This window comes from Salvia splendens, chromosome 6, assembly GCF_004379255.2.
Source record: "Salvia splendens isolate huo1 chromosome 6, SspV2, whole genome shotgun sequence".
NCBI lineage: Eukaryota > Viridiplantae > Streptophyta > Magnoliopsida > Lamiales > Lamiaceae > Salvia > Salvia splendens.
In genome coordinates this window covers 3,731,297-3,759,267 of record NC_056037.1, presented here as the reverse complement: position 1 = coordinate 3,759,267, position 27,971 = coordinate 3,731,297, and the positions used below count along the sequence as shown (strand labels likewise).

General features: G+C 39.1%; 5 protein-coding genes across 7 annotated transcripts; 4 read left to right on the top strand and 1 right to left on the bottom strand.

The window, feature by feature from the left end:
• Positions 1-1,965: 1,965 nt before the first annotated feature.
• On the top strand, positions 1,966-5,694 carry LOC121806451 (electron transfer flavoprotein subunit beta, mitochondrial-like). 2 transcript variants are annotated; one of them, XM_042206494.1, is made up of 4 exons: positions 1,966-2,222; positions 2,331-2,609; positions 5,183-5,274; positions 5,351-5,694. In XM_042206494.1, the coding sequence occupies exons 1-4, from the start codon at positions 2,169-2,171 to the stop codon at positions 5,532-5,534; spliced, it is 609 nt and encodes a 202-aa protein (XP_042062428.1). In that variant the 5' UTR covers positions 1,966-2,168; the 3' UTR covers positions 5,535-5,694. The 2 variants fall into 2 exon arrangements, with proteins under 2 accessions (XP_042062428.1, XP_042062429.1); XM_042206495.1 differs by having other exon boundaries at positions 1,977-2,222; positions 5,183-5,266; positions 5,351-5,487.
• Positions 5,695-7,172: 1,478 nt separating this feature from the next.
• On the top strand, positions 7,173-9,967 carry LOC121808105 (transcription factor bHLH104-like). Its single transcript, XM_042208463.1, has 5 exons — positions 7,173-7,574; positions 8,533-8,619; positions 9,090-9,167; positions 9,273-9,435; positions 9,527-9,967. The coding sequence occupies exons 1-5, from the start codon at positions 7,438-7,440 to the stop codon at positions 9,773-9,775; spliced, it is 714 nt and encodes a 237-aa protein (XP_042064397.1). The 5' UTR covers positions 7,173-7,437; the 3' UTR covers positions 9,776-9,967.
• Positions 9,968-12,183: 2,216 nt separating this feature from the next.
• On the top strand, positions 12,184-14,368 carry LOC121808103 (1-aminocyclopropane-1-carboxylate oxidase homolog 1-like). 2 transcript variants are annotated; one of them, XM_042208462.1, is made up of 4 exons: positions 12,184-12,938; positions 13,275-13,404; positions 13,498-13,596; positions 13,703-14,368. In XM_042208462.1, exons 1-4 carry the CDS (start codon positions 12,415-12,417, stop codon positions 14,039-14,041), a joined length of 1,092 nt encoding a protein of 363 aa, XP_042064396.1. In that variant the 5' UTR covers positions 12,184-12,414; the 3' UTR covers positions 14,042-14,368. The 2 variants fall into 2 exon arrangements, with proteins under 2 accessions (XP_042064396.1, XP_042064395.1); XM_042208461.1 differs by having other exon boundaries at positions 12,186-12,938; positions 13,275-13,596.
• Positions 14,369-15,593: 1,225 nt separating this feature from the next.
• On the bottom strand, positions 15,594-17,887 carry LOC121806435. The gene is made up of 5 exons (XM_042206472.1): positions 17,680-17,887; positions 16,496-16,610; positions 16,284-16,373; positions 16,095-16,193; positions 15,594-15,956 (listed from the first exon to the last, which is right to left on the bottom strand). Exons 1-5 carry the CDS (start codon positions 17,745-17,747, stop codon positions 15,855-15,857), a joined length of 474 nt encoding a protein of 157 aa, XP_042062406.1. The 5' UTR covers positions 17,748-17,887; the 3' UTR covers positions 15,594-15,854.
• Positions 17,888-26,110: 8,223 nt separating this feature from the next.
• Positions 26,111-27,971, top strand: LOC121806407 (FHA domain-containing protein At4g14490). The gene has a single exon (XM_042206430.1). It carries the CDS (start codon positions 26,175-26,177, stop codon positions 27,663-27,665), a length of 1,491 nt encoding a protein of 496 aa, XP_042062364.1. The 5' UTR covers positions 26,111-26,174; the 3' UTR covers positions 27,666-27,971.

Here is a 27,971-nt window from a genome sequence, read left to right as displayed (position 1 = left end):
GCCCTTAATTCTTTAATTGATTTATTAATCATTATACAGTTGCCCGAAAATGCAAGTATTTAAAGTCAAATCTTCATACTTTAACTCGTCTTAAAAAGTATGAACATTTAGTTCAACCCGTATTTAATGTATAATTGGTAAAATAGGAGAAATATAAAAGATAGTGTAAGTAGTGTCACTGGAGAGTGAACTCCTCATCATTAGTATTATAGTATAATGGTAAAAATTGTAAATAAATTGATGTGTAGGGAGGTGTTGTTTAACTATTTCAAAATTGGAAAGTTTATATTTTTAAAGGACATATTAATAAGGAAATAATTTATACTTTTAAAAAAATAAAGGAAGTATTATTTTATTGTTTAGTACCACGATTGTGAGAACTTGAGGGCACGAGAAATCGGATAAAGCTCGCACTGTTCACTTGAATTTAATAGAATTCGAATATGCATACGTAACTATGTATGGCTTGAACGTTGAACCCAAAATTGCCATTGAAATCATTGATCCTTTGGGTCGCAAGGTTTCTGACTTGGAATCTGAACCCAAAATCACCAAGGATTAAAGGTCAAATCTTCGTATTTGTGGCTTTTGGTTTTTAAAAGCTCACACGTTAAAATCATTGATGTTTTAAGTCGGGAGGTTTTGCAAAGTGAAGTAGACATTGCTGGAAATTGCTCATCGGAACCCTTTTTGAATGAGCCACTTAGTGGGGAGATTTAGTGAGACTTTGCGCTAGAACAAGGAATGTGTACAAGTTTTTGGTTGAGTGGAGTCGACAATGATGGAAATGCAAACTGCTTATCAGAAACTTGTAAACTTATTAATACAAGGGGGTCAATTCCGTCAATAACTTCAGAGGGTCAATTCCACAATAGCCTCCAAGCCTTCCTAAGCTCTATCCAATAATTGCATAATAAGTGCCCGATATGAATAACTACTTTCTATATCTTTTCAACTAAACGACAACATAAAATTTTTGTTTTGTGCATAATTTATGATAAAAAAATCTTAATAAACTAAATGTGCACACTTCAAATGTAATGTATCTTACTTTAACACACCTATATGATAATCAAAACGTAGATACCTTTCCTTCAATCATTATGACATTACAAATTTATTACTCCTTTGTTTTAATAGAAAACAATCATTTTTTCTCAACACAAAAGTAAGAAACAATGTTAGGTGGGGGCCGTGGGGCATCCTTAACCAAAGAAGACTATAGAACACTTATTTAGGCTATCATCACTCATCATCAATAACTATGGTTCAATCTACTAGAGTTACTTTTCATACTAAAATATTCATTTCTGTCGTATTCATATACACAACCCTTACTCTAATATTTTAAATTTATAATAAAATTTTGAAATTAATCTGACCCGCTAGGTATTTATTCCCTATATAATGGATACTTCCTTATGATAAATATGACGTGATTAGCTCACAATCGACAAATCGTTACAACCAAAGAAATCACTACAATATCTATACAAAAATTTATAACAATTATGCAAGAAATATTGGATCGACATGAAAAGCATACATATTCAAGTACTTATATATATAATATATTAATCCAAATAATCACGAGGGAGAAAGCAACCTCAAAACCCTCACCCTGTCACGAACCACTAGGCTAGCTTCACATAGAAGCTTTGCCCAATAGACATGAAGTTAAATCAACGAATCTCGCATGCAACTCATAAATCTTACTCAAATCATCAATTCTATGAATATCCTCGAACAATAACCAAAGTTCAAGAATGGTTCATTTAATTGTGCATAAGATTTATTACCACAAGAACAATGCTCACAAGTCACAACAACCCAATAAAAACAAAGAGAGAAGAAGAAAATCTCTTAAAAAAGAGATATTGAGATAAAGTAGTTCAGAATTGAATAACTCGAACGATATTTCACATGATTTTGGATTGATAATACGGATCTTTTCCGGGTCAGAGCTCGGGTAACAAGTAATTATCCGATTGAACATCTAGTCTCGGAGATTGGGTTTGGGCTTAGTTAAAGACTTGGGCCAGAAGGAAAAATTGAGCCCAAAACAATATTTCTTAAAAAATGGAAATTAAATAAAATTGAGTTATTGATTCCCAGTCGAGAAAGAAAGAAGAAAAACAGTTTCCGACCAAATTTTTGTTCCGGCGATCATGAAGATCATGGTAGCCGTCAAACGGGTCGTGGACTACGCCGTCAAAATCCGGGTCAAACCTGACAAGCTGTGAAGCTCAACGCCCCCAAAATAGGATAAGAAAATGAATGAAAATTAGCTCAATTTCAATTTTCCTTCTTAAATTTATGATTGGTTGCAGAGCGGTGTGGAGACCTCGAACGTGAAGATGTCGATGAATCCATTCTGCGAGATAGCTTTAGAGGAGGCGCTCCGGATCAAGGAGTCCGGCCGGGCCTCGGAAGTCGTGAGCGTGGGCCCGGCCCAGTGCGCTGACACTCTCCGCACCGGGCTTGCGAAGGGCGCCGACCGGGCCATCCACGTGGAATTCCCGGGAACGCTTTACCCCCTTTCTGTTGCTAAGATCTTCAAGGCGCTCGTCGATGCTGAAAAGCCCGGCCTTCTCCTTCTCGGAAAACAGGTAAGCAGTATTTTTTTAAAATAAAGTTGGATTTTAGGAAATTCTTTTGTTTCATTTTCTGGTTTTTACATTTGAGGTGAAGATGTTTGTGATCTGTGCTAGTTATGTTTTCTGCTGTGTGATTGGAATTTTGGGATTTATGGATTTCTCATATACTTTACAGAGGATTTTTAGTTTTGAGTATTAGCATAGATAGATAAATATAGTTCTGTGATTGAGTAATTTAATGTTTACTAGGATGGATTGACACTTTGGGGATATTTTATGGCCTTTGAATTGGAGCAATGCTAATAAGTTAGATAAAAATACTCAATGTGTTCTTGACATAGCTCTTCTCTAGGTACTGAGAGTGTTGCAAATGTGAGGTTTAGTTGGGTAGGGAAGCTATGACTTGTATTCTGTTTTCACATTCAAAAGGCATAAGCTAGCAAGATTGCGTTATTGTGTATAATTTGGTCTTGCTTGTGCTTGTGTTCTCTCACAAAGTTCTCGATTTTTACTTGGGAAATGAAGTTTTTTTTTTATCATACATAGGAGTTCGAGATACATTCAGCAAGTGAACTAGCCCAACACAGCCCCTCGTGGCTCGAATACTTAGCTTCCCTCCGACGGGTTCGGCCTGTGAACTAGCCAATGTCCGGCTCGTAGACTAGCCCAACACAGCCCCTCGTGGGAAATGAAGTTGATGTTTCATATTTTATGGGGGGTTCGGTTTGCAAGATTATATCTCGGGATTAAATATGTAATATTGTGTATTGTTCATGAGGTTGAATTTAACAACTCAATCCTAGACATCTCATGATTATTTTGTCTAACAAACCGAACAGCCACTAGGAGTATCACATTTGGATCATATGGTTGTTACTTGGTATTCGCCACTAAGACATTCTGAAAACGCTTATGTCCATTTGTGCGGAATGTAATATAAATATATGATGTTCTTGCTTCCCTTTATCCTTTTCACTAGAAAAGAAAATGATGTTGTTGCTACAGTTTGCTTATAAAGGTGTGCTTTTACATTATTGCATAGCTAGTTCAAGGAGAAATGGTTTTTTTTTTCCTAACTATTTAATGTACATTTCTGATATAAATGATCCCCGTTAGCCTTCATATTCATATGTTATCACTTAGTTTGAGTTTTATCTATGCCTCGGAAGAAATGTATGCTTCTGTTTTGATTTGACTGCTTCTGCTTGCTGGCCTGAATTTCATCATGTAGACATATTTCTCTGCGTTTTATTTTTTTTAATGGTTTACGATTCTCCCTCAGATTATTGTTTCTGATGTTCTGATACGATCCCACATCGGTTTCACACGAAAGTGTGGAATAGCATATAATAGGGAGTCAACCCTTTACCTTTGACCATGGTTTTGGGTTAAGTTAGGGCTTCCTATCTTATATGCTTATCAATTTGGTGCGGTGAACGTGGATCCGGATGTCCTACGGAAAGGGGCTACCCGTAGGTGTGACCAAGGGGTGCCACCGAAAAAAACGTGGGCCCGAAAGGAAAAAGGGCCGTAAAGCGGATGGTGGGCCCGTGGCGTGTGCCGTCCGTGGACGTCCGGTTTAAAAGAGGGATGGATTGATACGATCCCACATCGGTTTCACACGAAAGTGTGGAATAGCATATAATAGGGAGTCAACCCTTTACCTTTGACCATGGTTTTGGGTTAAGTTAGGGCTTCCTATCTTATATGCTTATCAATTTATTGATACGATCCCACATCGGTTTCACACGAAAGTGTGGAATAGCATATAATAGGGAGTCAACCCTTTACCTTTGACCATGGTTTTGGGTTAAGTTAGGGCTTCCTATCTTATATGCTTATCAATTGGTGCGGTGAACGTGGATCCGGATGTCCTACGGAAAGGGGCTACCCGTAGGTGTGACCAAGGGTGCCACCGAAAAAAACGTGGGCCCGAAAGGAAAAAGGGCCGTAAAGCGGATGGTGGGCCCGTGGCGTGTGCCGTCCGTGGACGTCCGGTTTAAAAGAGGGATGGATTGATACGATCCCACATCGGTTTCACACGAAAGTGTGGAATAGCATATAATAGGGAGTCAACCCTTTACCTTTGACCATGGTTTTGGGTTAAGTTAGGGCTTCCTATCTTATATGCTTATCATGTTCAGATTTATGCAGGCCATCGATGATGATTGCAACCGAACGGGGCAAATGATTGCAGGGCTTCTTAAATGGCCTCAAGGAACCTTTGCCTCCAAGATTAGCGTAGCATTGCTCCTTTTTCTACGAGATTATAAAATGACGATATAGTATGATCACTATGTTTTCGTCTTAATGAAATGTCTACAATACGAGAGGAAGATGAGAACTACTTGCTTGGTCACCCAGTCATTATTTCAAAAAACTACTATTATGATGCCTTGTTATATCCCATTTTTCTCTTTCTTTATGCGATTTCATCGAATATATTTTGTTACATCCAACACGAGGCATTCGAAGCTTACTTCCTCCCAGACTATATGTTTCTTGCTACAGTATCTTCTTTCATTGGCCTTAAGCTAACTTTGACACATTACATGAATCTTCAATTTTTTGTTCAATTCCATTAGGTTGTACTCGATGAAGGAAATAAAGTAGCAACCGTGGACAGAGAGGTTGATGGTGGTCTCGAGACCTTGAGCTTGGATTTACCTGTAATCACGTAAAAATTTTCCCTTCTTGCTTTTAATGATTCATTCTCTCGCGGTTCCTGTTCTGACCTGCATTCTTTATTGCAGCACTGACCTGAGGCTGAACCAACCAAGATATGCCACTCTTCCAAACATTATGAAGGCAAAGTCGAAGGTGATAAAGAAGCTCACTCTGCAGGATCTGAACGTCGAGATCAGATCCGACTTGGAGGTTGTTCAAGTGATAGAGCCTCCCAAAAGACAAGCTGGGGTAGTGCTTTCTTCTGTATAGATGAACTCATTGATAGGTTAAAAAACGAAGCGCGCGTTATATGACTCTGTGAAAATTATCTGCAAACACTGGAACTTCAAACATTTGTAGTGGTAAACTGGTAATGAATGTTATGATATGTTCTTTATTCAGCCCTATGATCTACCTAGTTGGTAGTTAGTATCATCATGAAGTTTTGATTTGTTCGCAATTATTTCATGGCAAAAAAAATACAGTTGCTTACGTACAAGGTATGTATTTATGTTCGGCGGCTACAACATGCTTTCGGAAGACTGGCTCCCGATGGAGGATTGGCCTAGGTACTTGTTCTTGTTGTTGTTGCCGTCATTGCTCATGTTGTGGTAATACAACGTACCATGATCCAATATTGCCCGCTCTAAGGCACCCATAAGCTCGTCGTCATCATTCATTTTGAGTAGAGAGTGGGAAAAATAGAAAGAAATATGTGAAGGGGTAAATGAAATGAGATGAGAAGTTAGTGTCAAAATTAGGAACACATTTTTTTAAAAAAAAATTAAAATTTGAACCTCGTGCAATAGGGTCGATAAACCCGTCGATAACATAGGGCGGGCTTATCGGCCCTATTGTGAATGGCCTTAATATCATTTCTAAATTTTTGAGGTGCATATTGCTATGATTTATTTATTATATTAATATTATTTTACGAGTTTAAACTTTTTAAGACTGATTTTTAAATTGTGGGACAAACTATAACAAATTTGTCGGTGTTTCTCTTATGCTAGCTTGCAGTTGTTCTTTTAAATGTATTTTGGAATATTCTTCCTAAATTTCTGAGGTGTAGAATGCAATGATTTAATTATATAATTATTTTTTTTACTTTATAATTTTAACTTTTTCCTTAGCTCTTACTATATGGGAAAGGCCACCATATTCCTATGAAATTGAATGGGTACATTTGATTGGGGGCGTTGCTCTTTAGTGTACCCAAGGATTGAATAAAATCAAGAATGAGAATATAATTAGGATAAGATGACATCAAAATCTCTTGGATGCTCTCTGTCTATTTTATTTTAAAAATAATCAAACCCAAATTCCAAAATCTGCACAAATATTAAATTTTATCAAATAAAACATAATAGGAATGAATTTAAATCATTTTTATTAGTTCTTCCATTTTATTATAGTTGAATCGTACTCTCTCCGTCCATGAAAAATGACACTTTCATTTTTTTACTAGTTTTAAAAAAATGATAATAAATAGTTAAAGTAGAGAGAAAGAAAAGTAAGAGAGAGAATAATATAGAAAAGAAACTTCTCTACTTTCTCTTCACTTTAACTATTTATTATCATTTTTTAAAAATGAGTGCAGAAAATGAAAATGGTCCTTTTTTTTGGACGAAAGGAAGATTTCTTTTGGAAAGTCAAACTATTGCTGAATCACTTCTTATATTTTGAAAAAAAAAAACAACACATAACTCTTTTATTTTATTTCTCCTAATATATTCTTTCTTTTCTTAAATTCCATATTTCAAAAAATTGTCTTGATTATAATAGGGCGAATAGTATTATTGGATAACAACAAGAATTCATATCAATTAGTCGAATAAAAGAAACTGCCAATGGCATCGCATATGAAAATCGCACTTAAATCATTTCACCGCTTTTGTACTTTGATTTTCACGCATATATACGGCGGCGCAAATAGCAACTTCGTTGATTACGGCATAGCCAATAATTGACGCCGTCGTCCACGTGTCGCCCCCTCAATGGGTGGCTTCCCACTACCCGTCGAATCATATCCTGCTTTTCACCCTCAAATTAATTGCCATCAATCCATTTTTCCCTCAAAAGTTGAAATCGAAATCGAAATCGCATTCAAAATCCCCAATTATTAATTTGACTCGCCTACCCCAATTCTTTGCCCTAATCACACGTGATTGTGATGATGAATGGCTATGCACATCACGTGGATTCACTCGACGAGAATTGCTGGACCGAGTTAATCGATTACAGCTTCCTCTTGGACGACGCCGTCCCGACCGCGGACCTTTATTTGAACCCTCAGCCACCGGCGCAAAAGTGAGTTTGTTTTGGATTATTTTTTCTATGACAGTAATTACTGGTTTGTGTGCTTGATTGGAATTTTTTAATTTTCGATTTGACTTTATGAATGATTTTCTGCGTCCCTGATCTATAGGATGTGGTTTTATAGATTTATGCCAATGTTTGGGATTGAAAGTTCGAGATAGGAAATCGTTTTGTAGATTTATTTCGTTATTAATAGTTTTTCAGTGCAAATCGAGATTTAATCCAATGCAGCTATCGAAATATTCAGCAAAACTGAAAAAGACATATCTAGAGGATTTGTAAGCGGTTCTTACGGTTATAAATAGACATAGAGCGAAATTTGAGCTCATGTCTAGATTTTTTGTAAACATTGAGGTGCTTATAGTGTTCCAGGAGCTCATTAGGCGGTCATTTGTTGATCAGCTGATAAGATTCCAGATTATAGTCATGGTTAAATAATCCGCATAGTCCGTCCTTTGAATATTGCAACAATACATCCCAAGTTGCAGCTTACTTCACCTAACTCCCTGTGATATCGTTAGAAGAGCATCGATGTTGCACAATAGAAAAAGCAAGACGATGAGTTACTTGGGACTGGACAATCAAAGAATATCTGGATATGACTTGTGGTCATCCCTCCATTTCAAATATTTCTTTGATAAGGTAATCTTGAATCCAAAAGGCTGCATCTGTGCTGAAGTCGAGCTTTTTGAGCTCGAGTTTGGAGTCTAAAGTTATTCTTAGGTGGTTTTAGGTTTCAGCCATGAAATTTTTAAGAGCCCGACTTGCTCGTTGCTCTTAATCTTATAAACAAGGTGTGGTATTAACTAGTGATGTACTTATTAAAGTTATAACACAGTGTCTTGGCTACTCTTTTGCTTACTAGTATTACAATTCTATTGCTAAATATATTACCTGCTGTAAATCTGTCACAATATTTGTCATTGATATGATCATTACTTAATTGAAGCACTTGCGTGGCGAATGATGTGTCGTTTAGTGGAACTACATCACATATCAGTGATTCAGTGGAAGAGCGAGAAAACCCAAAAAAGAGGTAATCTGTAATATAATGTGTATTTCTGTTGCTGGAAGAACTTATATAGCTTCTATAATCATATAATGTGATTCAGCTGGATTCACGGAAGTACTAAAAATCGTGATATGGCAATTTTGAGTCATTTCTCACTCTACATGTATGGAGTTTGAATGTGCTACATGGAATCTTGCTGTCTTAAAGCTGCTCTTTATTGTTCAAAAACCTGAAGCACGTCTAATTACAGGCTATCATTTTGTTTAATGGCTAGTTCCTTCAATGTATGAAATGGCTAGTCTTTGGTCTTCATATCTAGTATCTACATAAGGTAAGGTTTTCGCAAATGGACTTGCGAAGGGAAGTTTGGTTATGTTTTTAATGTTCTTTTCCTATTGCAAATCTACTTCAACTCGTTATGGATAAATGCTTCATCACCATTTTTTTCAAACAAAGCCAACTAAACTCTTGGCCTTGTTGCACCCATTCTACAGGGGTCGCAGTCAACAATGTGGTGGAACAGGAAACAAAGCATGCCGTGAGAGAATGAGGAGAGAAAAATTGAACGACAGGTAGTACCTACTATTTCCCGAAAGAAAGTGAGAGATTGTGGTAGTGCATTATGTGAAGGACTAGATAGATTGTTTCAATAAAGAACTGGTTTGGGCTTGGTGCAGGTTTACAGAATTGTCTGCTACGCTAGAACCCGGGAGACCTGCAAAAACTGACAAACTGGCCATACTTGGTGATGCCATCAGAATTCTAGACCAGCTAAAAACTGAATCGGAGGAGTATAAAGAGATGAATGAGAAGCTTTTAGAAGAGATAAAAACTTTGAAGGTCGGACATTACCTAACCACCTCAAATTGCCATGTTTTTGAGTCAGTAGAAAACCCTTTTCAGCTCTATAACTATGTCATATCTAAAACAGGCTGAGAAAAATGAACTTCGTGAAGAGAAATTGGTGCTCAAGACAGATAAAGAGAGGATGGAGCAGCAACTGAAAAGCATGGCTGTTCCTCCTACTGGTTTCATGCATGCACATCCACAGGTATACCCTGCTGCCCCAAACAAGATGCCGATGTACCCTGGCTACAGTCTCGTACCAATGTGGCAGTACCTACCTCCGTCTGCTCGTGACACATCTCAAGATCATGAGCTCAGGCCACCTGCCGCTTGATTTTGTGTGCGATGATGCTCCTTATAAGCTTGATCATGCAGTTGGGAATTGTTCTGCCTGACATGCTTGTAAATACAAAATCAGAAATGCTCGCCAGTTGATTTTATCTTGGTTTTAGATCTCTTGCTTCTAATGCTGTTTTGAACAAATTTTGAGTACTAAATAAATTGAAAATTTTCTTTTTGACGGAAACGGGTTCTTACATTTTGCTTTTGCGTTTCAGTTTCATTTCTTTCATGCAAATTTCTATTTTCTGTGAATAGATTTATGCGGTAAAGTAATGAAATGTTTTACAAATTGAACATTTTGAAGAATCATTAACTTTGTTGTAGTATATTTTGTGCACAACCAAAATGATTTATGGAGTAATATATTTTGTGCACAACCAAAATGATTTTATCTGATATTCATAAGAGCACCCGCAACGCGTGCCGAAACCGTTCCGCGTGCCGTTCCGCCGGAACGGTTTCGCCGCGGAACGCGTTGCGGCGCTGCATTCCGCTCCCGTCCCGTTCCCATTCCGTGCCGGGTGCCGACGGCACGTAACGCGGCACGGAACAAGCCGCCACGCGCCTGGGCGACGTGGCCGATCCCCGTGCGTGCGTGCTTCCCACTCGCCGGCCCGCGAGTGGGACACGTCAGCAATGACGCAATAATTATTTTTTTTTTATAAAAATCGAATTTTAAAAAAAAAAAAAATTTTTTTAAACGGTAACATTACCGTTTTTTTTAACTTTTTCTTAATTTTTTTAATTTTAATTTTTATTTTCTTATTCTATAAATACACCTAATTCATTCATTTTATACACAACTACACATCTATTCTTCCTACATCAACATCAATTTCTCTCCAATTTTCATATTCTATCTCTTCAAAAAATGTCCGGCGACGGCAATTACGGTGGTGGCGGCGCCGGAGGGTGGGATCTCAACGCGTTCGGCGATTGGGAGACCATGTACAACACACTTGGTGGTTCTGGGTCATCGACGCCGGGCACACAGGGGTCGGCGACGCCGGGTGGGTACCAACCACCCACTTTCGATGTGGATGCCTACGCTCGAGGCTCCGGCTCGCGGCTTTCCCAGGGTTTGTCCCAGATTCGGGAGGATATCCCCGTTGAACCCACTCAGGGAGGAGGCCGAGGCGGTGGAAGCTACAGGGCTGCGTCTGAGGCACCCGAGGAGGATGAGGAGGAGGAGCCGGAGGATCTGGGCCGGCATCCCTACACCAACGAAGAAACAAAGGCGGTGTACACCGCCTGGCTCACCGTCTCATATGATCCCATCGTCGGCAACCAACAAGCCGCCAAGTGCTTCTGGGAAAAGGTCCGTGATGTCTACCACGAGACTAAGCCGAAAGGGGCCCGGAAGCGCAAATATACAATGCTTCGTGCTCACTTTGGCCGAGTCGATTTACAGGTCAAAAAATTCTGCGGGATCTACTCCTCCGAAGCGGCGCACTACCAAAGCGGAGCTTCGGGCGCCGACATACTGAGGGCGGCTATGCGCGCCTTCCACCAGGACACCGGTGTACAGTTCAAATATGTTGATATTTGGCAGCTCGTCAAGGACGAGGAAAGGTGGGCCGGTGGTGTCCGCTCCAGCTCGGGATCAACCTCAAAGCGGACGAAGCACACGACGAGCGGCCAGTACTCGTCTGGTGACACCGATGCGCCCAGTGATCGTGGCACGCAGGAGGTTGGGGTTACGGCCGCCGAGTACGAGGGATCTAGCCGTGGGCGCCGTCGTCCGCAAGGGACGAAGGCGGCGAAAGCGGCTAGAGCGAGGAAGGGCCGAGGAGAATCAAGCCAGTCGGCCTCGGGATCGGGCTCACAAGGAGGCTCGAACACACTTATGGTGGCGTACATAACCGCCACAATGGCGGACACTTCCCGCTTCTCGTACGCCCAATTCACGGCCTGGTGGAACGGAATTGTGCATATGGCAGGACTACTTGGTCTTCCCCCTCCCCCTAAACCTCGACCGCCTCCGGAGGATGATTCGCCGGCGGAGTAGTTTTTTTATTTTCCCACGTTTAATTGTGTGTTTTTTATTGTGTGTTTTTTATTTTTTTAGGATTTGAATTGTGTGTTTTTTTTAATTTTTTTAAGTTTAAGTTGTAATTTTTTTTAATATTGTGTGTTTTTTAATAAAGTATGTTTGTTTTTTAATAAAGTATGTTTGTAGTGTGTTTTTTTAATTGAATTGAGTTGAAATTAAAAAAAAATGAAATTGAATGAATAGTAATTTAAGGAACGGTTAAGGAACGGTTAAGGAACGAGGGTTGCAGGTTCCGTTCCTTAGTTAAGGAATGGAGTAAAAAAGTACAGTGGGGCCCTCAAATAGTGGTTTAAGGAACGGTTTAGGAACGGTATAGGAACAGCGTTGTGGATGGCCTAAGAGGCGGGCCGCCACCAGAGGTCACATCAATGTTCACATCCTTTATTTTGCTTCGACCCTATTTGTGTGTGAAAGAATTGAAACTTTTTTGTGGATAATTCAAAACCAATAAACAAAGATTTGTAGAAAAATCCATGTAGTGATCCATATTCAGCCAGCGGAGTCAAGTGCCAACCATCAATCCATTAAAATAAGTGTGCAGCTGCTTTCCACCAAAAATCCTACTTTCGCCGGAAAAAATGGTAGTTTCAAGCAGCAAGGATGCAAAATCCGATCGGAAGAGCGAGTTGCAGGCCTTCGACGACACGAAAGCCGGCGTGAAAGGACTAGTCGATGCCGGAATCACCAAGCTGCCCACAATCTTCCTCCATCCGCCGCAAAATTTGAAGGATATCGGGACCCCGACCGGAACTCACTTCGATTTTCCGGTGATAGATCTCGAGAGCTTCGACAAGGATCCGAGCATACGCCGGAAAGTCGTGGACGGGATTCGAGAAGCGGCGGAGACGTGGGGTTTCTTCCAAGTCGTGAATCATGGGATTCCGGTAGCAGTTTTGGATGATATGTTGGACGGAGTTGGTGGATTCATGGAGCAAGATACGGATATGAAGAAGCAATATTACACCAGAGACCCCTCCAACAAGTTTCGGTTTAATAGTAATTTCGATCTGTTTAGTGCTCCGGCGACTAATTGGAGGGACTCTTTTTACTGTGCTCTTGCTCCTAATCCTCCACAGCCTCAACACCTGCCTCAAATTTGCAGGTGTGTAACATTCTAGAAGCTTCCTTGATTAGTATGTGATTATTCTTCTATAGCTAGAGTAGTGCTGCAGATGGTGTTGGATTGAATTGATTGAAGTGGAAAAAATTGGATGATTGTGTGTTTAAGGAGTCTTTGTATTGTGTTCAGTTGTGTTCTTGCTTCCTAATCCTCAACCACTGCCTCAAACTTGCCGGTCTATGAAAATCTAGAAGCTTCCTTTGTCAATTCATGATTATTCGATTATTCTTCTGTAACTATACTAGTGTTAGAGATGGTGTTCAATTGAATTGATTAAAGTGGAATTTAGGCCTTGTGATGAAGATTGGTGTGTTTTAGGGAAATCATGATGGAGTACTCTAAGCAAGTGATGGGATTAGGGAGGAGTTTGTTTGAGTTGCTGTCTGAAGGTCTTGGACTCAGCACAAATCATCTCCTACAAATGGAGTGTGCACACTCACTTTTCATGGTCTGCCATTACTACCCCTCGTGCCCAGAGCCTGAGCTCACATTAGGCGCGACGAGACACTCAGACAATGACTTTGCAACCGTGCTTCTGCAGGACAACCTTGGAGGGCTCCAAGTGGTGCATCAGAACCAGTGGGTGGATGTTCCTCCTCTCCGAGGAGCCTTAGTCGTCAACATTGGAGATCTTCTTCAAGTAAGCATCTGTAACGTACTCCAGTACTGTCTCACGTTGATTGTGTGAAACATATAGACCAAATGGATCCTCCCTCTGTAACACATCAATAATATCAATCTTGCAGCTGGTAACAAATGATAAGTACAAAAGCGTGGAGCACAGGGTGGTGTCGAGCAAGGCTGGCCCGAGGATATCAGTTGCCAGCTTCTTTGGGAGGGATTCGGGACCAAGCTCGATCGTTCATGCCCCAATCAAGGAGCTGTTGTCGGAGACAAACCCTCCCAAGTACCGCGCCACAACGTCCGAAGAGTATAGTGACTACTTTTGCAAGAAGGGCCTTGATGGCACTTCTGCTTTACTTCACTTCCAACCAAAGGTTAGCCTTTTGGAGTTGAAATGTAACACAGCCTTCATCTATAGCTTCATTTCTCCTATATTTGTAATCAACATTTGTAATAACTAAAACTACCTTGAATTATCAATATAAATATATGCATTGATAATTTAGGTTCAAAGTTGTAAAGAAAGCCACAGACAGTCATAGTAATAATAAGAGAGATTATTTGGATGAAATCAAAGGGCTAATTGAGCTTAAAATAGGACAACAATGGGGTGTTAGCCTCCATTCCCTTTGCATATCTACAAGCTATAATCTCTTCCCCTTTGGCCTCCCTATAAACAGGTGGATTCTCTTCCGACAGCAGCTCCTTAATCGGACCATAAACCTTCAGTTGAGTGCAAAATATGGGTTTGTGTAAACTATTTCATCAACTTATCTTACATTCCATCACTCTTTTGTCCTTTTTTGCAATAAAGGAGTAAGTATTTTATATTGATATGACACCCTCTTTAGGAGGTGATGTTCTCAAACATATCGGCCTACCACAGCTCAATTACATGCTGAGTATTAAAAAATAATTAAAATTCTAATTGAAAATATAATGAAATTGATTAACTATATAAACTTACTACAGTAAACCAACATTAAAATCAGAATGAAAGATATGATACCAGATTGATCAGGTATAAAAGTGGCCAAATTATTCGAAGAAAATCTACAGATTAGCACTAGAATGATTCTTTTAATAAAACAAAAAACTTGAATATGGTAGTACTATTTTTTTGCAACCACTTGAGCTAAACCTTTTTATCACAGTACACCCTTCGCTCCACTTCAAGCGTCCCAATTTAAGTTTGGCACAGATTTTTAAAAATATCAAGAAAAAGTTAGTGAAAAAAGATAGTGGAATATAGACTTCATTTTTATATACTACTAGTACTATAAAATGTGAATTGAATAAAGTTAATGAAATGTGAGGTCTGTTACCATTTATAAAATATTCTTACTAGAACTTCTAAGGCGAGAAAACCAAAACTCCTAAAGTGGAATGGAAGAAGTATAATTCGGAGTGCTTTAAGATTAGAAAAACACAACAATAGTAATTAATGCCCGGATCTACCACTGTCTGAGTGTTAGATCTAGAGAACACAAAAACAATGTTTTACAATCGGACTAATAAACGAACTACCAAAGTTATCAATTGGTAAAATCGGTTTGACATTGATCAGATTGAAATATGATAAATATATATAATTCAACATAATATTATAATAAGATCTTAAAATTTAGTGAATTACTATGATATCTTAATAAAAAGTAAATGCCAATAAAATTATGAAAAGAAGAAGCTAATCCTTCTTTATCATATAAATATACTACTCCACTTATAAATATGCCCGGATCCACCACTGCAAAGTTCTAGATAACTTGAGTTCTCTGTTATATCCTATACTAATTTGATTATAATATCAAAATATATGCCATTATTAAAAAAAACCTATATTAGCAATCACTTAGTATTAAATAAAATTTGTAACGACCAATTATTAAGTAAGATCAACGATAAAAAGATAATTATAAACTCCAGCCAATGCCCCAAAAAAATCAATAATTGCAAATTTAAAATAAAACATAAAATTGGAATGAAAACACAATTAAATCAATCAAGAGTGAATAATCAAACTTAATAGCCTCATCTGTGATTAATTCCTGGAAAAACTGTAACATACATATAAATTCATGAGTTTCAAAAGAGATCATGGCATAGCCGAGACAACATCGTCCAAAAAAAGAAAGACAAAACGAAATCGCAGACACTCTACTGCTGCTGCTGATGATACAATACAACTTACAAAAAACTGGTTCCAGTACTCCCTAACCAGATCATTAAAGCAATTTAATGAAGCAACTAAAACCAATCACTTTTGTCAGACCTCTAGTTAGTTTTTGCCTTAGAAGCCTTCTTCTTTGAAGATCTCCGTGGCATTGAGTTCGTCATGCCAACAAAGAAGAGCAAAGCCCCGAGCAGCGCCAAGTTCTGGCCAGAAAGTTGGAGTGAGTTGTAATGTCAGTAATGAATAATGAATGCAGCATGATGAGGAGTAACTAGTCACATAAATGAATTTGCTAACACTCATTTGTTTGTTGGTGAATGGTTCTTAGATTGAATGCGTACCTGAGTGAACTTGACGAAGAGCTGAACAAATTCCTTTTTGTCAGCTTCGTAGTTGTAGAAGTCATACAAGATAGGTGTTGAAATAGCTTGATGGAGTAGCTGAGAATACAAAAGAACTTTAAGCAACAATGATTGAGTTTATATATTATATATATATATATATGGAAGAAGGATTGGTACAGCGTGTACCAGAATCACAGCTCCAAAAGAGCTGCTGAAGACGAACAAAAGGCTACCAAGAGACTTCATGATGATTGCTCCCAATATCAAATGTTTCATCTGAAATAAACAATTTCCTCAATCTATAAATTCATGCTAGCACATATATATGGGTCTTTGTGAGTATGTGCATAGTCGTGTAACAGGGATGTGTATTGCGAATAAATTAATATTTTCCTTACCTCAACATGGGGAATTTGAAATCCAGTGTGAGTAGCAACATGTTTTGAGAAAACATTGAACTTTGGCCTTAATTGCCTTGCCGCTGGTCCACCATCATTACCGAATTCATTGAACCTACAAAAGTTTACAATGGGTTGCATAAGAAGGCACTTCATACATTCATGTATGGCTTGATGGTGCTGCACATGAAACAAATGAATAGTAATTCTTGTACTCCTACAAATTACCATTTCCGACTAGATGTAGCTTCATTCAAAATCAACAGATAAGTAAAACATTGAGTAATTAACAGACACATGGCTTCGTAAGTAACTATCGTATAGCATTTCGAATGTTTATAAGGAATAAAAATTATGTAAAAGCATCTCCATCATACAAAAGAAATCTGGTTCAACCAACAATTTCAGAAGCGCACTAACCATTTTCCCATTACCACCACACACATGCAAAACATAAAACAACTCTTAAAAAGATCTAGATCAACAAAGGTAACAAAATCTCAGGCTCTGCGTAAACAATGTAGCAATTGGACGCATAGGATCAAATTCTGGTATGCAATTTGTAACTAAACATATTAGCTTCTTCAAAAATACTAGCAAAGTCTGAAACACCTAAATTAGCTATACATAATCATATTTCAGCAAAATTCCGGTAGTAGCTTCGATCTATTGATCCTCACAAACATGAGAGATCATTGACCTGCAAGAACAGGGTAGCATTGCTGAAGAATGCAGTTCCGAAAACAACAATAACTAGTCAACCCTGATCTAATCAAACAGTGACATTTATACCAAAATTAACTTAGAATTTTATTTTACATTGTTATCGCTTCAGTTTGAACTTTCTTAATCAACACCAATGAAATCGATACTACCAATCTTCGAATTGAGGCAGAGAATATATCCAACTCGAAAACATCGATTCATCACCACATAGCTCAAAATTGTAAGATCACGAAACTCAAATGAAAAGTCCTCAGTACACAATCTATTGACATATTCATCAGATCCAATCGTGTAGATTCACTCCAAAGTCACAAATAGAAGGTGAAACCAAGTTAAACAGAGCTCGAAACTTTTTCACACTTCAACAAGCTCAATACAAAACGATTGAAAAGCACCAAACATACAAACTCACGAGCGGTGAAAGGAACGCAGATCTATGTAAGAGGCAGAAGTCTTACTCTTGGTAGGCGGAGAGAACGAAGACAGAGACGAACAGGAGTCTACCGAGGAAAGAAATGAACGCCATTGTCTCCCTGTTTGAGCTGTCTTTCTTCTCTCTCTAGATAATGAATTGAAGTCTCTCTATATTTGGGGCTCTTTAAAATGGCAAAGATTCAAAAGAGGCGACTTGAATTCGTGATGTTTGAATTGGAAATTTTATGAATATTGCATTTTTTTCTCTCTATCTAAATTTTCCACAAAATTCGACTTATTATGAAAATTCGAATGCTTGTATTGTTTAATGATTTTATTAAATTTAAGCCAATATTTATAAGGTATCAGTTACTACTATATCTCTATCTAATTTAAGTAGAGGTATCAATTTTATTTCAATTTTCCCAACTTTTCAATTTTATACTCACCTTTTCTAATTTGTAGTATCAATATTTTCAGTCATTTTATACTATAATAATTGTTCAAAACTTAAAATAAAATTTCTCATATTTAACTTTATTTACAAAGCAGATTACTCAAAATAAATTACTACTACTATTATCCAACACATATGTCACGATTCAACTGTTGAAATGAAATTACAGATATATGGAATAATTATTAAAAAAATTGACTAAAATTAATACAGTAACTATTATTCCATCTGTCACACAATAAGAGTCACATTTTGTTATTTCAGTCCGTCTCACAATAAGAGTAACATTTCACTTTTATCATAAATGGTACTCCCTCCGTTCCATGTTACTTGCACTGTTATTTTTCGACTCGTCACAAACTATTTACACTATTTCTAGTTGAAGTTAGAATTAATGTATTTAATTAATATGTTGGATTAAGTTAAGAGGTCCTTTATTAAGAAATGTCTCGTTACACTTCAAATTCTATTTTAATTACACTAAAAAATCAATCCCAAATTTACGGTCTAAAATGAAAAGTGCAAGTAACTTGGGACGGGGGTATGTAGATCTCATATTTTACTAATTTACTTCAGTAATTCATATTTTACTAACCTTTTCAATCCACTATTTTTTAATTTCTTCAAATTGTACCCACACTAAATGTGCCTCCTATTCAAGGGCATAGCCAGAAAATCATGCCATAGGGGTCAAAATTATATCCAGGGTGATTTTATGAATTTTAATAAGGGGACATTTAGTGAAGAAGTTGATATATATTTGGAAATTTGTATCAAAATAGAGAAGGATTTATGGGAGTGAGGAGGGGCAATTGCCCCATCCAGACAAAGGCTAGATCTGCCCCTACTCCTATTGTGGGATGGAGGGAGTAATATTAAACGTATCCCAATCATTTAGTAAAATAATAGTAGTAATTATTGTCGGTTGAGGAGTCGTATAAAACATATGTTATGAAGTCTGTTTGAACACTGTTAGTCGAAAATACTATAATAACTCAACAAATTTAGACAAAAAACAGCGGCCTCACTGAAATAAGTATTGCCCTAAAAACAAAAGTATATGGTTTATAGATTGCCCACACGCGCGAGTACCGAAAGCTCAGATTTAGCGCGCAGTTGTATCCGACTTGTAGTTAACGGCAATGGGCCACGTTTGCGCAACCAATAAGAATGATCTTGTGATGTATCTAAGTGAACACGTGGCCTTCTGTAGGCGCGAGTTCGTTTCACGGCCATGACGGAATGTAGTTATAATTAAACTTTGAAAATTGGGATAAGATTTACTAGTCTCGATTTCTTAGTTAAGGCCATCCACAATAGAAATAGTCCAGCAATAGCCCAGCTATAACCTAGCCACTGCCACATCATCAGCACTAAAAATCCTCCTGTCACATCATCAAAACAAGCAAATAGCCCACCAATAGCCCAGCCATAGCCTAGCCACATACTATCCACATCACTATTAACAAATATATACAAAATGCAATAATTAACAATAACGCAATATACGAAATTTAATTTACGAGACATATACGAGAAAATTCACTAATATTAATAAAATTTAAAAAGTACATAATTAAAAAAAATTACATGATTAAAAAAATTACATTAATTAAATTTACAAATGAAAATTTAAAATAACATTACAACTTAAAGTTAAAAAATAAAAAAAAGACATAATTAAAATCTTAAAAAAATAAAAATGACGTAATTTAAAATACAATTTTATAGAAAATCCTTGAATGAGATTGTCCCACATCGAAAGTGGAACATAAAACATTCAAGGATATCTCTCTATAAAAGAGAAACATCCTTGAATGAGATTGTCCCACATCGAAAGTGGAACATAAAACATTCAAGGATATCTCTCTATAAAAGAGAAACATCCTTGAATGAGATTGTCCCACATTGAAAGTGGAGCATAAAACATTCAAGGATATCTCTTTATAAAAGAGAAACATCCTTGAATGAGTTTGTCCCACGTCGAAAGTGGAACATAAAACATTCAAGGATATCTCTCTATAAAAGAGAAACATCATTGAATGAGATTGTCCCACATCGAAAGTGGAGCATAAAACATTCAAGGATATCTCTTTATAAAAGAGAAACATCCTTGAATGAGATTGTCCCACATCGAAAGTGGAACATAAAACATTCAAGGATATCTCTCTATAAAAGAGAAACATCCTTGAATGAGTTTGTCCCACATCGAAAGTGGAACATAAAACATTCATGGATATCTCTCTATAAAAGAGAAACATCCTTGAATGAGTTTGTCCCACATCGAAAGTGGAACATAAAACATTCAAGGATGTCTCTATAAAATAGAGGCAACCAAGAATGAGTTTGTCCCACATCGAAAGTGGAACATAAAACATTCAAGGATGTCTTTATAAAAGAGAGACAACCAAGAATGAGTTTCATAAATTCGCAAGCCCATTAAATATATATGGGCTATTACGAATTTCTAGTATAAATTTATTTATAAAAATTGATTTTTATATATAGAAAACAATTGTTATAAATAAATATTATTTTTTTATATTTGATTTTTTTTTAAAATTCGAATTTCAAAAATTCGAATTTAAAAAAAAAAATCGCGCTGGGCGATCCGGGCGCTGCAATAGCGCCGAGCGGATCGCCCAGCGCACCGCCCAGCGCCACGAAACCGCCCAGCGCTGCGCGGTTTCTCTCTCCAATCGTCTGCTGGGCGACTGCAATAGACCGCCCAGCGAACCGCCCAACGCCGGCGCTCGGCTGGGCGGTCGCTGGGCGCCTATTGTGGATGGCCTAACAAAAATATAGAACACAGTAAAATATTTATGGACATTATTCGACAAATACTCTAATCTCTGTGACATACTGACATTATAAATAATAGGTTTATACCATAAATTATGGAATATGGAGTACTCTATATTGTACTAATAGTTTTGTCGATCTGATTAGTTAAAATAGTTTCTCAAATATCCATATCGTGTCTCTTCTATATATATTGACGTTACGTTTTTTATTTAGCCATTATCAAGTAATTAAATGATCCAAAAGATCTTGATCATTCCTTTTAATCTTCAAATCTAAACTGAATGATGAGTTTGTTTGAGGATCATTTATTGCCAGTAGACTTGAGTTCTACTTCTAATGAATAAGTCTAGTATCATAATTTGTTTTAGATGATTCTAATGTTTTTATGGATTATAGTGTAACAACATATTTTTCATTGATGGTGGAAACTATAGACAATTATTATAAGATGATTGTTATGGTGTCATTGTGATTTTAGATAATTCACTAAAAAAATGCTGGATAGTGACGGAAATTAGTGACGGTGGCTGTTGGCTCAACAATTAGTGACAGAAATTAGTGACGGCGGCTGCTAGCTCAACAAGTTTTTTAATGACGGATCTGCCAACTTACTATGTCACTAAAAAACTTGTCAATAAAAAATATTAGTGACGGATTTGTCCGTCACTAAAGCTATTAATCCCACCAAATGACGGAATAATCTGTCACTATTTCGTGATTACGCTTTTTCCGTCATTAATTGTTGAGCTAGCAGCCGCCGTCACTACTTTCCGTCACTATCTAGCGGTTTTTGTAGTGATTACGATAGTTTCTAGTTTATTTCGAATTTATTTTAGAGGAATGATTGAACCTAAATATGTTTATCTTCAATTTATATCTGATCCATAGAAAGTCAAATAGATAAAATTTGGATCTAGATCTTGAATAGAAGGATCCAATCTATATCTAATCAAGATCTAGATCCGCTTGTTACCATTCCCATTTTCTGGGCATATTGCGCCATCTATATCATTTGAATTTTGCGCAAATCACATTACCATATTTCAACATACAACTTCAATAGATCGCTATTTAAAATGAAAATTCAATACATAAGAAACACCCTAATATATAGATACATCACTTGTTTTATTTCTGTATACCCTGCTTCATTAATATTCTTTTGTACTTTTTGAACAAATGCACTCTCAACAAGAAATTGCATCTAAAAAAAAAAAAAAAAAAAACAAGAAATTGCATCTATGCCCAGAGCTTTAGGTCAATCTAATTATCTTAATTATTCCTTCTATTTTATCACCTCACTCTATGTCAATCTGCTTATCATTGTTTGTTTTTTTTCCTATTTATTAGAGCATCCACTGCGCTGTCTCCATACCGTCCCTTAACTGTCCCTTAAACTACTATTTGAGAGCCTCACTGTACTTTTTTACTCCATCCCTTAACTAAGGGACGGAACCTACAATGCTCCATCCCTTAACCATCCCTTAAACCGTCCCTTAAATTACTATTCATTCAATTTCATTTTTTTATTTATATTTCCAACACAATTCAATTAAAACAAACACACTTCATTAAAATTAAAATAACATTACAGCATAAAATAAAAATACAACTTAAAATTTAAAAAAAAAAGCATAATTAAAATCTTAAAAAAATAAAAATGACATAATTTAAAATACAATTTTATATGGACATCCTTGAATGTTTTATGTTTCACTTTCGATGTGTGACAAAATCATTATTGGGTGTCTCTATAAAAGAGAAGCAACCAAAAATGACTTTGTTCCACATCGAAAGTGAAACGTAAAACATTCAAGGTTGTCTCTATAAAAGAGAAGCAACCAAGAATGACTTTGTCCCACATCGAAAGTGAAACATAAAACATTAAAGGTTGTCTCTATAAAAGAGAAGCAACCAAAAATGACTTTGTCCCACATCGAAAGTGAAACGTAAAACATTCAAGGTTGTCTCTATAAAAGAGAAGCAATCAAGAATGACATTGTCCCACATCGAAAGTGGAACATAAAATATTCAAGGTTGTCTCTATAAAAGAGAAGCAACCAAGAATGAGTTTCATAAATTCGCAAGCCCATCAAATATATGTGGGCTATTACGAATTTCTTGTATTTATTTATTTGTAAAAATTGTTTTTAAATATAAAAACAATTTTTATAAATGAAAAGTTTTTTTTTAAAATTCGATTTTTTTTGGAAAAAAACTTGATTTATTGCGTCAGCGTGACGCGCCCACTCGCGGGCCGGCGAGTGGGCGTCACGCATGGCGCAGGGGCGCGCCATGTCGCCACGGCGTGTGGCGTGACAGCCCGTCCCGTGTCTCGCAGGCACGGGAGCAGGACGGGACGGCGTGTCGCAACGCGTCGCGCGAGCGTTCCATCCCTCCGCGACGGAACGCGGGACGGTGGCGCGTCGCGTAGTGGATGCCCGCCCTTACTACTCCACCTCACGCGATCTTTTTTTGTTCTATTTAGAGCATCTCCAATGCTGGCGGACGTCAAATAGCCGTCAAATAGCCTTCACACTGCCACATCATCAGCACTACAATTCTCCTGCCACATCAGCTTGCCACATCAACTGGACATCAAATAGCCATCAAATAGCCTTCACACTACCTATCCACATCACTAATAACAATTATATAATTTAATTTACAATTGTATCAACATACATAATTTAATTTACGAGACAAATACGGAAAATTCGAATAATAATATTAAAATTTAAAAAGTACATTACTTTTAAAAAAAAGTACAACAATTTAAAAAAATTACAAAAAGTAAAAAGTACATTAATTTAAAAAAGTAAAACAAAATCACTCATCGCCGCCGTCCTCGTCTCCGTCGTCGCCCAACGCTTCTTCACTGCCGTCGCCGCCGCCTCCGTCGCCACCTACGCCGCGGCTATTCCCGCCGGTGTCCCTCCTCATCGCCTCCAGTTCTTCACGCTGGCTCTGGAGCAATACGCGAAGAAAATCCTTCACCTCGGGGTCCACCGCCGCTTGGAAGTCGGCTAAGGTCTTCACCATTTGAGCGCGCGTTTGTTGGCGCGCGAAGAATTTGAGCTCCTCGGTAGACCTGCCGAGGGGGGATGCCGAATGGACATCCTGGGAACTCGGTGTGCCCCCCCTCGCAACCTGCTGCGCCCGCCTTTGCCCAACCGGGCGAGGTCGGCGACCGAACGACCGAGGAGTCGGGACCTCCTGGGCCGTCTCGGGGAGGTCTGACGAACCACCGCTGCTGCCGCTATAATCTCCGGTATAGTTCAGTCTCTGCCTCTTCGGCCAGCCAGCGTCGACGCCTGCCCGGAATTTCTCCGACTCGTTGAGCACAACGTAGCAGTTCCAGTAGGTGAACTCATAGTACTTCTTATCCGGATCGGGGTAGGCTCTTTCCGCAATCCTCCTGCAGTCTTCCTCTGTTTGGCCACTGGTCTGCATGCGGAGGGCGTTGGCGTACAAACCCGAAAATCGAGAGACGCCAGCCCTGATTCGGTCCCAGCACTTCCGGACCTCCTCCCCGGTGCACGGTCTCCCTTCAGGGCAAAATGCCCTGTAGGCTGCAGCTATCTTCGCCCACAAGTTGACGATCCTCTGGTTGTTTGAAACGAGAGGATCGTCGCAAACACTCACCCACGCCTTGGCAACCGCAACGTTCTCCGCGTCCGTCCACTTCCTCCGGCCCCGGATTTCGGCGCGGGGCTGCGACGACTCGCCGACCTTCTTCGCCTTGCCCTTCTTCTTACCCCGCCCTACTCCCTGGCTTTGAATGAGAGTTTCAGAAACGTCGTTAATATCAAAACCCAAGTCCGCTAAGGAGAAGGTCTCCGAATACTGTGCATCCGTTGGGGTCGATGTGTGCGAAGAACCGGTGGAAAAATCAAAAGTCGGCCGATAGGCGTTGTCCCCCCCGTGCGTCGCCTGCGACTGTGGAATCATATGTTGCGCCGGTGGCATCATCTGCTGCGCCGGTGGCTGCATGCCGGGTGCCCACCCCGGCATCATCTGCATAGGGGGCTGCATGCCGGGTGCCCACCCCGGAATCATCTGCTGCCACGGGTACACGTTGTAGTACCCGCTCATTGGAGGCCAACCACCTCCCCCAGGAGCCGGGGAAGTATGGGACCCTGCCCCGGGAGTCGGGGGCGTCTGAGACCCTACACCGGGAGCCGGGGGAGTCTGAGACCATCCCCCGGGATTAACTGGAGTACCTTCGTAGTTGTTCTCCATTGCTCGTTATTGATCTTGTACAGAAAGTAAGGTAGAGAGAGAGTACTCGTTAAAACAAGTGGTGCGAATGAAAATGAGGTTCAACGCGCGTATATATTGTGTTTTGCGAAAAAAAAAAAAAAATATTTAAATCCGACGCCGGTTTGGCGCCGATCCGGGAGCCACAATGGCGCCCGTGAGGATCGGCGTGGGAACCGGCGTCAGCGCGGGAATCGGCATGGCGACGCCGATTTTGACGCCGATTTCGCCCACGCCGGTTCCAATGGTTCGGCGTCAAACCGGCGTGGGCGAAAAATCGGCGCTCCGGTGGTGACGCCGACCATTGGAGATGCTCTTATTACTCTACCAGACTCGACTTATTTTTTGGACAATTAGCTCCTCCACAAAAATTACATTTGTTCTCCGAACCTTGAGGCTTGAGGTCTACCGCCTATTCGTAATTCTTTTTTCTTTTAAATAAATACACCATCAACAAAAGGCTCAATAAGCTACACAAGTAGGAGTATAATATTTTTGGAAGAATAAACCTTCAAGTTGTAAATCGATTGGAACTCGGCCTATTTTTCTTTGGTACTTTTGACTTTGTTATTGAGGAACAAAATAATTTTACCACTAAACCTTTTTGTTTACCACGAAGACCTTTATTTGATTCCATAGTTCATTCAGTAGCTTATTTTATGATCAATTTATTACATGCAGTTGTTTTGTTACTAACTTTCAAATTTTAGTTAAAGTTTGCTGTTAAGGTTAAGCGTTTATAATATTCAATGATATATAGTTATTTTAGTTTATCAATTACGATTTTATTAATATATATCAATAAATTCATAATTAGATTGCATAATCAGTTATCAGTACAATTTTTCGCAATTTTAAAATAGGACTAAAACGCATCGTTTAATTGAAGTGTTTCTCGCGCTCAAATCAAATTCAAACTTTTGAAGAAAACAAAAACTAAAATTACGAAAAGACCTATTTTCTCTATACTCCCCCAAATCACTAACCCTACCCGAAAGTTCAAACCAAACCCGGAAAATGCCTCCGAGAAGATCCGCTTCAGCCTCCGCCGCTGCCAGAGAAGGCGCCACGCTGAAGCTAATCGTGGACAAGGGACCGTTATCCGGAAACACAAGTGAGTTCAGGCCGGGAACCGCGGTCAAGATCGGCCGCCTTGTCCGTGGCAACACGCTAGCTATCAAGGACTCAGGAATATCCTCCAAACACCTGCTCATCCAAGCCGAAGAAGCACCGGATCCGGACGGCCGACGCTGGACCGTCTCCGACCTCGATTCCTCGAATGGCAGCTTTCTGAACGGCGCGCAGCTCGAGCCATTCGAATCGGCGGTTCTGTCCCATGGAGACGTTATCAAAATCGGCGAGGAAACGTCGATTAGGGTGGAGATCCTTAGCGGGGAGGATAATGAAGTTGTTTCCGAGGTCAGGAGGAACACGCGGCGGCGCGTGAGGGAGCAGGTCGTCGATTTGGGGGTAATTGACGAGTTTGCCGAGCTAGGGTTACAGAACAATGTCGACGAGGTTAAAATCGAAGTTGAGGTGAATCAGGGGAGGAATGCGAACACTAGGACGACCAGAAATTCGACGAGAAGTAAGAATTTGGCCCAGGATTTGAATGTGGAAGAGGATAAAGGCGTAAGCGCTAGGCGGACTAGAAGTTCGGCGAGAAATGTGAATTTGGCCAAGGTTTTGAATGTTGAAGAGGATAATGATTTGGGGCCAAGTGAAATCAAAGGATCGAGAGGCGTAAGCACCAGGAAGAAGAGGAGGGAAGACAATGTCGAAGAAACTGTAGTCGATTCGAGCCTGATTGAGGGCAAAAAGGCAACGAGAGGTGGAGGAAGGGGGAGGAAGAAGCTGATTGTGGAGACTATTTGTGAAGAAACAGAGAATGAAGAAGCAAATCGGGAGAGCGAAAAAAAGAATAACAGATCAGATATTGCAGCTGATGAAGTGAGAAACTCTGGAATGGAAGAATGTGTTGCTGCTGGAGCTACTGCTAGTTCAGTTTTGAATGTTGAAGAGGATAATGATTTGGGGCCAAGTGAAATCAAAGGATTGAGAGGTGTAAGCACTAGGAGGAAGAGGAGGGAAGACAATGTCGAAGAAACTGTAGTCGATTCGAGCCTGATCGAGGGCAAAAAGGCAACGAGAGGCAGAGGAAGGGGGAGGAATAAGCTAGTTGTGGAGACTATTTGTGAAGAAACAGAGAATGAAGAAGCAAAACAAGAAAAGGAAAACAGATCAGATATTGCAGCTGATGAAGTGAGAAGCGCTGGAGTGGAAGAATGTGTTGCTGGTGGAGCTACTACTAGTAAAGGGGAGATGGTGGCAGATTTGAGTAAGATGACGTTGGGCGAATGGCTTGATTTTGTGGCGGTATACGAGCCTCAACAGATCATTGCTGAAACGGAGGAGATGCTGGCAGAGATGAGGCGAAAAGCGGAGAGATGTCACGAGTTCATGTTGCAGCAGAAGAAAGCGCAAGGGTTGAATGCTGTGAGCAGGTGAAGCTTTTCTGGTAATTTATGTGTCAAGTCTAGATGAAGTTTGATTAGCTATTCTAGATCTGCTAGATAGATTATAGCGGACTATTTTAATTATTGAAGAGAAAGTATAATCAAGTATTTCTGTAAATAAGTACTAGTATTAAACTTGCCCAAATTAACATGGTTTAGAGAAAGGTTCTTGTGACTTGTACTTGTTGATGAATCTTGTCCATTACATATCCACAAATAACTGTTGTTATTTTGAATTGTTTGACAGCAGCAATGCATGTATAACTGTGGTTAATCTGAGAGCATTTTGTTGGTTTTA

Coding starts and splice junctions, on each gene's coding strand:
- LOC121806407 (XM_042206430.1), top strand. CDS start 26,175: ATGCCTCCGAGAAGATCCGCTTCAGCCTCCGCCGCTGCCAGAGAAGGC.
- LOC121808105 (XM_042208463.1), top strand. CDS start 7,438: ATGATGAATGGCTATGCACATCACGTGGATTCACTCGACGAGAATTGC. Junction 7,575..8,532: donor CCTCAGCCACCGGCGCAAAA/GTGAGTTTGTTT, acceptor ACTTAATTGAAG/CACTTGCGTGGCGAATGATG. Junction 9,436..9,526: donor AAGAGATAAAAACTTTGAAG/GTCGGACATTAC, acceptor TATCTAAAACAG/GCTGAGAAAAATGAACTTCG.
- LOC121806451 (XM_042206494.1), top strand. CDS start 2,169: ATGAAGATCATGGTAGCCGTCAAACGGGTCGTGGACTACGCCGTCAAA. Junction 2,223..2,330: donor ACTACGCCGTCAAAATCCGG/GTCAAACCTGAC, acceptor GATTGGTTGCAG/AGCGGTGTGGAGACCTCGAA. Junction 5,275..5,350: donor TTGGATTTACCTGTAATCAC/GTAAAAATTTTC, acceptor TCTTTATTGCAG/CACTGACCTGAGGCTGAACC.
- LOC121806435 (XM_042206472.1), bottom strand. CDS start 17,747: ATGGCGTTCATTTCTTTCCTCGGTAGACTCCTGTTCGTCTCTGTCTTC. Junction 16,611..17,679: donor GTTCTCTCCGCCTACCAAGA/GTAAGACTTCTG, acceptor AAACTTTTGTAG/GTTCAATGAATTCGGTAATG. Junction 16,194..16,283: donor CTTTTGGAGCTGTGATTCTG/GTACACGCTGTA, acceptor TTGTATTCTCAG/CTACTCCATCAAGCTATTTC.
- LOC121808103 (XM_042208461.1), top strand. CDS start 12,415: ATGGTAGTTTCAAGCAGCAAGGATGCAAAATCCGATCGGAAGAGCGAG. Junction 12,939..13,274: donor CACCTGCCTCAAATTTGCAG/GTGTGTAACATT, acceptor GGTGTGTTTTAG/GGAAATCATGATGGAGTACT. Junction 13,597..13,702: donor ACATTGGAGATCTTCTTCAA/GTAAGCATCTGT, acceptor TCAATCTTGCAG/CTGGTAACAAATGATAAGTA.